This window comes from Ruditapes philippinarum, unplaced genomic scaffold (assembly GCF_026571515.1).
Source record: "Ruditapes philippinarum isolate M1 unplaced genomic scaffold, ASM2657151v2 ctg8904_1_1_1_1, whole genome shotgun sequence".
In the NCBI taxonomy this organism is placed as follows: domain Eukaryota; kingdom Metazoa; phylum Mollusca; class Bivalvia; order Venerida; family Veneridae; genus Ruditapes; species Ruditapes philippinarum.
This window is the reverse complement of record NW_026856436.1, coordinates 3119-12702: the sequence shown is the minus strand read 5'-3', so window position 1 is coordinate 12702 and position 9584 is coordinate 3119. Positions and strand designations below refer to the sequence as shown.

At 33.4% G+C, this 9584-nt stretch overlaps 1 protein-coding gene across 1 annotated transcript; it reads left to right on the top strand.

Annotated features, from left to right (window-relative positions):
• Positions 1 to 6068: 6068 nt before the first annotated feature.
• On the top strand, positions 6069 to 8034 carry LOC132746532 (uncharacterized). Its single transcript, XM_060735716.1, has 4 exons — positions 6069 to 6181; positions 6295 to 6397; positions 6694 to 6852; positions 7160 to 8034. Exons 2-4 carry the CDS (start codon positions 6363 to 6365, stop codon positions 7458 to 7460), a joined length of 495 nt encoding a protein of 164 aa, XP_060591699.1. The 5' UTR covers positions 6069 to 6181; positions 6295 to 6362; the 3' UTR covers positions 7461 to 8034.
• Positions 8035 to 9584: the final 1550 nt, after the last annotated feature.

The window sequence follows — 9584 nt, the reverse complement described above, 5'->3', positions numbered from 1 at the left end:
TAAGGAAGTAAATGAGTTATCAATGAAATTACAAGAAGCCCAGAAATAAAAGCTTAGTAAATTTAACACCAGAAATATTAACAAAAGGTTGAAAAGGAAAGATGAAAGTATTGCTGTCCTGAAAGATCAAGTCAAAAGTGCTGAAAAGGAAAATGAAATTTTAAAAGATAAATTAGAAATTTCTGAGAGCAAAAACGGTGACAACCAAAAGGATAAGTTAAGATTTCAGAAACAAATTTCAAAATTTAAAATACAGGTTAAAGAATTGAAGGAAAAAGATAAAATTCATCAAGAGTAACATGAACATATTACACATGAAATAAAACAAAACCTCTCAGCCAAAGAAAAAGAAATTAATCAATTAAGACATGTAATGGATCAACTGGAATCGGAGCAAATTGATACATTTTATATCGGCACTTACACAAATGAAGTAAGGGAATGTTGTATGTCACTGATTACAGAATACAATGTCAGCATGGACAAACTGCCAGATGAATTAGAAGTGTTCTGAAATCTTTCACTGGAAAAATTCCAGAGCGTCTTCCATCCAAATCACTTCTAAGCTGCATGATGGCAGAAGCGAAAGTTGTTGCATCTAAGCATGTGGGAACAGAAATAGTAACCAACCTGGACATGACATCTGGTCAAGGCAATGTACTTCATCAAGATGCTACAACAAAGTTTCATTCCCACTATGAAGGTGCACAAGTAACATTGAAATCAGGTAAATCACTTACTATATGATTAAGGCAAACAGCAGGTGGGGATGGGAAAACATACATTAATGCCTTTGAAGAAATGATAAATGATCTTTCAGAATGTCTGGGTGGGGACTTTGATGAAAACAAAGCTAAACTGGTATGTTCAATAAAAAACTTTATGAGTGACCAATGTGCTACCAATGGTGTATTCAATGATGGAGTAGAAAAGATTAGAAAAACTTTATTGCCAGCAATTGTAAAAGAGTATCACAATATGAGTGATAAAGAAAAATGAATTAAATGGGACAGTTTTCTTGTAGGCTACATTTATGGGTAATTTCGGTATAGAGTCGGATAAAGCATTAGTTATTTTTGAAAAAAGAATGAAAAAACCCACATGCATATGGTGCTGAAAGTGGATCTTTTCGCCTCCTTAGAACAGCAGCAAAAGCCTTTACAAAACGTGGGTCAGACAAGGCTGGTGTCAACTCATACTTTGAGACTTATTTGGCTGGAAAAGGGATAAAAACAGAATAGTAACTTTCCATGGGCACCGTATAAATATTGCTTTTCATGACGGGGCAGCGGTATATCATCACCGTAATGAAATTAAGGAGTTCCTTGAATGTTGGCCTGAAAAAATGGACTTTCGAAGTGCATTGCCTTTGACATTAATGAAATGGTGTACCTAAGTGGCTGTCGAGCTATGGGCATTTTTGATAAGCTTTGTACTGGTCCATTCTAGCGTATTCTTGAAAAAGATGGCTGCATACTAGATTTGAATACTTCCTTACATCAAATGCAGATAAGCCTTAACCAGTGGTCACAGGATGGGAAGATACCATTAGCAGAGGACTGCATCTTTGATGTTAAGTATATTGAAAAAGATGATATTTACCAGTCCCTATTTCAAGCAACAGATGACCCTCATCTAGATGCTCTTACAATTATGGCTCTTGAACTCTTGTCTTCACAGCTGCTTATATTGCTTGAAAGGCAGGCTGCATCCCAACTACCAGAGGGTAAATATTGGAACCCATCTAAGGGCAGCCAATGTTCCAAAAACAAACACACTGTCTGAAAGGGGTATGGCTACTCTTGATAATCTGTTAAGAATAAAGCCAGCATCATCTAGTCTTTCCCTTGAAGCATTTGTTATGTGCTCTAAAAATAAGCCGTTTCAGTGGTTGGCAACACTCCCAGACAGTGAAAGACAAGATATTTTAGACAGTGCCAGAAAAATGGCATCAAAAATAAAAGTTTCTTTTGAATAAAGAAATACAGCTTAGAGGGGAACTCAAACAAAAGTTAGAATTGAAGCAAGAAAGGTAGCTGATAAAGAAATAAAGGACAGCACAAACAAAATCTCAGTAGAGGCATTGCCCAATATGGTAGACGCTGGACGAAAAAAGAAGTACATGAGAAAATGGCATCAATGGACAACAAACAAATAAGGAATGCCTTTTTAACTCAAATAAAATTTCACAAAAGTGTTTTAAAATCAAAAGGTGACAAAGAACTTTTCCAGGAATCTGCTAATAAGAGAAAATATACAAATGACGAGCTCGCTGGTAATCTAGGGAAAATTCTTGACCTAAATGAAGCTTTGGAATATGACGAAAATAAACAAGAAGGATTAGTATACAAAAGGCAAAAGGTTAATGAAAAAAATCTGAACTGGTAAAAACAATGCTGAAAGCAAGAGACAAAAGGAAAGTTGATCAACAAAAAATTAAACTTCCTTATTACCTTCAAAAACCAGAAGATCTTGTTGGAAAAAACGTCTCTCACAAGTGCTTAGAAAATGGAAATGTAATGTGGTTCTTGGGAGATGTGATTGGAATATAAAAGGTCACAGAAAATACATTAAAAACAGAATATATAATTAGATATGATGATGAACCTGAAGAAACATTGTTCTTCCCACTATTATTCGACCTGAAAAACGGTGATTTAATGATCTTGTGAGAACATAATATACTAAAATAACAGTTATAACTCATCTGAAATTGAAAGCAAATAGCAAACACACTATGCAATACACATGTGAGATTAAACTTATTGTTTATAGAAGCAGATCAAACTTTGTTTAAAGCTTGAAAAATCATGAAAAAATCATGAAAAAGTCATGATTTAAGATACTGACTTTGTACTTTGTCGGCCATCTTGGCGGCCATTTCTTATTATTCTGCTGTAAATTTCATTATGATTATGATTTTTTTCAAAAAGGCAAGGCTGTGAGTTGTTTAATTCTGTTTGTGTTAAAAACTTTTCCATGATTGTTCTTTATAACTTAATGAAAATGAACCTTTTCATAGCAAATGCTGAATTTGGCGGCCATCTTGGAAGCCATTTTGTAATTGACCGCCGCCACGAGAAAAGGGCACTCGGGCATATATGACGTAACGTCAAAAACTTCGGGAAAAGGAGAGCGGCTAATGACAGCGATTGTTTCGTCTCCATACTTGTTTCGGTGCGCGAGATTAATAAAGTATTGGCTGTATATGAAATTTTTGAGGAAATGGACGAATTCGAGGTAAAAAACAAACATTATGTTATATTTATTTTTAAATCTCTGATGTCTAGTCTTTGTTTTAGGCTACTGTTACAATATTAGCTTTTTAAAAACGTCTGCTGTTCGCTATGTTTGCAGCTTTAAATCCCGGTCTACGAATTATTCACAGCAATACTATCAGTTTAATGATTTTTAAATGATATCACACTTGCATTTTCTATTTTCTTTATTTCATATTTGTTTATTTAAATTGAATTTTATTATCGCTGTAACCGATTTTTTTTCTTTTGAAAGCAGTGTTTACATAAATGCTAAGCGACGAGATTCTCTCCCCTGTTTGCTATTTTTAGCAATTATTATTTTTATATAATAAATATTGATCCGCAAATTTGACATGGGTCAGTAGCTCAGTGGATACAGCGGTTGCTTCGCGTGTGCGACGATCGAGGTTCGAAACCTCTCTCTGTCCTTTTTTTTTTCTTTTTTTTTACATTTAATCTTCTTTCAGTATCATAGTGAACATATCTTTTTCTATTATTTTAGGAATTAAACGGATTGTTTGAATCATTTGGAGTACCTGCCGAGCAGAGTCCTACATCCACATAGGTTGATTTTCTTGATGATCTGAGCCAGGAGTTTGAAATCAGTGACAGTGACGAAGAACAGTCTGACACAGAACAGGTAGTGAATGCAAGGATTGAAGAAGTGGTAAGAAATTATGAAACTGTAAATACTAGGGAATCAGACACAGACAGAGACACTGATGACGCATCATGTAACAGAGCCAGTAATATTTGTTCGTGTAAAGTTGATTGCCTTCTCAAGTTTGACAAAGCTAGTGTTGACAGTCATATACTCTCTATGAGAGAGATTGACAGAAATGATGCAGAGTTGTTCATTACTGGGAGTGTACATCAAATTGCTACTGACGAAACTCTTAAAGGGAAACGCCGGAAACGGACTCGATTTAGATACACTTTTCATGGTAAACCTGATACACTTTTCATGGTAAACCTATCTGTAAGAAGGCATTCATGTATGTCAATGATATCGGATCAAAAGCTCTCCGAAACCTTCTTTGATCACTTTACAACCAATGGCGCAATACCACGTACCCACGGTAACACTGGAAGAAAACCACAGCATGCCCTCGGTTACAATGAGATACGGTTTTGTGTAGACTGGATTGTATGGTATGCAGATATCAATGGCTTACCTCAGCAGCACCCAGGGGCCGTGACGGGGAAGCCTCTATTCTTCTCCCGTCGAACCTAACAAAAGTTTCTCTACACAGTCAATATTGTCAGGCATGTGAGGAGACAGATGTACGGAAGCTTGGAGTGTCATCATTTAAAAATGTATGGAAAAATTGCATTCCACACATTAAGATAATGTCACCAAAAGATGACGTGTGCCATAAGTGTGAGCAGTTGCGACATAATGTTATAAATGCTGTGACGGAGCAAGCAAAACTTGATGCAGCAAATTGTCTTAGAGATCATGTGCAGGTATTTTATATTGCTAATTGTTATCTTGTAATTTTCAAAGTAGCTTTTAATTTTTCCCTTTAAATATTACCGTAGACATTACAATTACAATCATAAATATTTTATATACATGTACATTTATTTTGTTTTTCAATGAAACGGTAAAATTACCGTACATTACACTGTATATTTATATAGTTGTGCTTTGGATTGAATAAATCGTATTTAGTGTAACCACAATTTATGTTTTACTATACTGTTTTAGGATGCTCAAACAGAACGTCAGGCGTACATGACAGCGGTTATTCAGGCGAGAGAAGAGATGGTAGGTTATGCCCGACCGACAATACCCGTCGCACCATTTTCCCAAGAGTTCAGTAAGGTATGCCTATGACAGTTATGGTATAAGCTATAAAGATCTTTTTACAGGTTATATGACCGTTGTATATATAACCCGAGCCGTAAGGCAATTGCAAATTACCGTTTACATTCAGCCAGAATATTTATTACGAATTTATAATAATGCAAACTTTCTTTGTTAGAGGTAATATGAAATAAATTTATAAATCGATTGCAGCAGAGTATACAGATAATATTAACGTCACGATTATCCGGTGACAAAAATGACGTTATAAACGTGCAATATTACAATTATCAGTGCAAATAACATATTGAGAGTGCAATAGTCTGAAGGCTCCTGTCTATATATTTGATAATTCCAAAAATGGTTTTAACGAACAAAACTGCATGGTTTTTAAATTAACAATTTACAAACTTAAGGCAATTTTGTCAAATGTATATGTGATTCATTTTGGAAAAAAAATCAGATGATTAAGGTTTACATGTAAATGTAATTTATATTAATCAGAATATTAGTAAATAAAGTCATCATTAAAATAGTCAACATACATGTATAATATAAAATGCTTTAAAAAGTTAGAATTTTATTGATAAATATTTTGGTCAATTTATTAGGTCCATATCACTTTTGACTACAGTCAGAGTGTGACAATCCCTCATCACAGCCGACAGATGGGACCCATGTACTTTGTGACAGGCAGAAAAAATAAATATGTTCGGTGTCCGCATTGACTCTTCAAGTGAGAAGTTCAACTACTTAAATAGATGAAGATCAGTCTATAGGTATGTTTATATTTATCAATTAACCATTATACCATGACAGAATAGGATGTGTGATTGAATGTAGGTAATTATTATTTCATACACGTACAGGCATATTGTCGTCCTCCCGAAATATTAGTTCATTGCATTAATGAGTTTTACACTACGCTATATTATTTCCGTTTTTATTAATGGACATAAAACAGTATTTCATATAAATTAGTGTCACCTTACAGGTTTAGATGGAACTGGGACACATGGACCGAATTCAGTATTAAGCATGCTCCATCATTGTTTACAGAATTACGGATTTGGCGAGAAAGGACTTAATCAACATGCAGATAATTGCGGAGGTAAATCTTGTTTTTGCATTAACTTATGTATAAAAATATTCAGCATATTCATTGATTAATAATACTAAAACAAGTAATATAAAGTTATTAGCGTTACTTTTTCTTGTTATCAGGTCAAAATAAGAATCGATACACACTGGCGTATCTTTGTTGGAGAGTAAACAGAGGGTAACATGAACACATGCAATTGAATATGGCTATTCCCGGGCATACAAAGTAAGTAGGTTGATATATTTATACATAGCATCGTTGCGTTTGGGTTGTGACTGCATATTCTTAAGCGTTGGTTATGTTACTAAAGTAATAAAAATCCTTATGTTTGGTCACAAAATTAAATAAAATCCTCATATTTTATTCAGATATAAATGAACACATAATTAAGTAACAGCCTACTCAAAAAGTTTATGGCTAAGTGGATTTTACTACTTAAGGTTGTTTTTTATGTTTATGTGATAACTAATTCGTTTGTACTGTCATTCTTTAATTCTTTTTTTTTTAATTGTTTATCTAAGGTGTCTTGTTGATGGTGGCTTCGGGCGAATAAAAAAGCTATTCAAGAGGTCTGATTGTGAGAGTCTGAGTCAATTTGCAGACATTGTGGATAAATCGGCAAGGAACAATTTCCCTGTTTTATATCGAAATGAAAACGGTGATCAGACATGGAAATGGTAATTAATTTTCAACAAAGTTTTAATACTTATTTTTGATAACTAGTAAATAATATAATGTAGGCTTAAACATTATAAGAATCATGTATAATTATGATACTCGGAGTCACGCCGATCACTAGCAATACACATACATGTACATAGTAGAAACAAATAAAAAAGTTATTGATTTTATGATAATCTCTGAAGAAAAAAAAAACGCAATGCCTAAACTATTTTTTCACAAAGATGGTATATTTTCCAAAAAGAATATACGTTATATACAGTATTTACTGCATTTTAATAAAATAACATTATTTTAACACCGGTATGACTGGAAGTCGTATTTGACCCGATTTTTCCTACAAGTGAAAGGCATACAGAAATATCACTGCTTCAGATTTTCTGCTGCAGACAAGTTGGCTGTGTTTGTTAAGGAAAGATCAGATAGCGAGGAAGTTCGGGTTCCGCTGATAAGACGTAATACTGACGTTCCAACAACAACATTTCCCGAGGTCATACAGCCCGCAGGATTAAGTCGTACACGTCGCGAATACTTATACCGTAACGTTAGAAAATATGTGCGTCCTGCATACCAAGATGCCACGTGCCCGCCATACACTGAAGAGTGATTCACGCTGCATGCGTAAAGACTGAGTGATGAATTTTGTTAATGTTTTCAAGTTCAACTGTTTCCATTTTTTTATAATTAATGTTTTGCTATTAAGTTTTGTAGGTTATGACAGCAGGTCAAAGTTTTATAATGATAAAATGTAATTGTTCTACATGTATTGTTCAAGAATACCTTGAAAACAGTGATATAAATTAGTTTTTGCCGTACCGGCTCGTGAAAATATGTGGCATTTTATCATGTTTCGTGAAAATATATTCCATTTTTCACGCAAACGAAAAAAAATATCCTCTTAATATTATTGTAGTTAGTGCAAAATTAAAACTTTGGAAACACTTGAATTCATTTGTTATATGCTAAACTACATTTGACGTCGTCAAAATTATTATGACGTTACGTAAATCTGTCGTTGACGCTGCATTAATGTCCTCTTTTTAAACCTATATATCTCAAAAACTATTTGCAATATCGATGTTAAATAAAGTGCAACGTGTAAAATAATGCATGTCCTAAAATTTTAGCTATAAAACTAAAAATCGATAAAAAAATGCCCGAGTGCCCTTTTCTCGTGGCGGCGGTCAATTATTTTAATAAGAACTATATAACCATACGCTCTGGATTGTTTTTATTCAAGTTTTCCATAATTGTTTCCAGTATATTCTACATAAATAAGCCTGTATATGCTGTAAAATCTGATAAAGGCGGCCATCTTGGCGGCCATCTTGTTTTGTTTGTTTTTTTTTTCAGATTAATTTATGCGTAAAAAGATTGGTCATTTGAAAACCTTTCAGAAAATGTTTACTTATATAGCCCTCAAATCACTTATTTTACTGCTAAATACCTTGATTGAAGTAAAAAGGGGTATTTTTCTTTGAAAACGGTGCCATATATATATTAACAATGCAATGACAATTACTTCTCTAGAATCAGCCTAGTTACCGGATTTCAAAATGTCCTAAAATCAAAACTATGCATTGATTTTTGTCAAATAAAAAGTTTATTGTTAGTTTAAATGTCTTCTTTCTGATTATTATCCATTTAGAGAATTTTGAATACATAAAAAAATTGACTGAACACTATTTACGCTGTTCGATTTTCGCACCCTACTGTTGCGAAGATATAGAAATTATAAAACAAAAGAAATAATAAGAAAAAACGTTATTTTATCAAGTTTTCAACAATAAAAACTTACGTCGTATTGTGTTTACATCAGTCCCCCTTTAATCATTATTGTATGCATGAAATAACGTCAGCTTGTTAATGAATGAATTGTTTACTTAGGATGACGTCATTACGCTGCTTACGGATTGGCGCCGTTTTGTAACTGATATGAATCAAATATGTGGCGTTAGTGTATGTGAGATATTATTTCGGTATTGTATGAAAAGAAAACATTATAAGAACTGAAAATATAAATAAAAATGTTTTTTATTGTTGCTTTAAAAGGCCTTATAAACTATATAATCGAGGGAGAAAACAAAACAGCCGCATATACAAGTAGTCCCTAACCAGTGTTTATTTGGCAGTTTAACACCGGTTTTTTTCCTTCTTTGTCTATAGTGACAAAACACGTGGAGTGTTAGAATGTAAGATATATATATCAAATCTTTACAAATACACATGATGCGCACGGTTTATAACAATATCATTGTGGCTAAGCTCTTTTGTATCATAGGCAAAAATAAAAACACGTTCCCTGTTGTCGCAATATGAAACTCTTTTGTATCATAGGCAAAAATAAAATACGTTCCCTGTTGACGCAATATGAACCCCCAGAAAAAAGTTACCAATGAACGAGCATCTATTAAATATGTACTCTCCACCGCATCGGTCGAATATTCTTCTTTATTTAATTTTACCCATGAAATATGGTGCTATATCAGTCAAATATATTTCATATTTTTTAAAAATAAATATGAAATATAAATATGAAAGTGGGCGGAGTCAAAACTCATATTTATTTTAAGCTAGGGACTTCTTTCGCCATTTTGTTTGAAAAATCTGATAAATACAAAAAACTTTTTGTTGAATTTGTATTGAAAACTATCTAGAATGATAGAAAATGGTTTAAGAAAATAAATCCGAACACCAATGTCTTTAATTCAGTCATTAACGCTGTACAGAC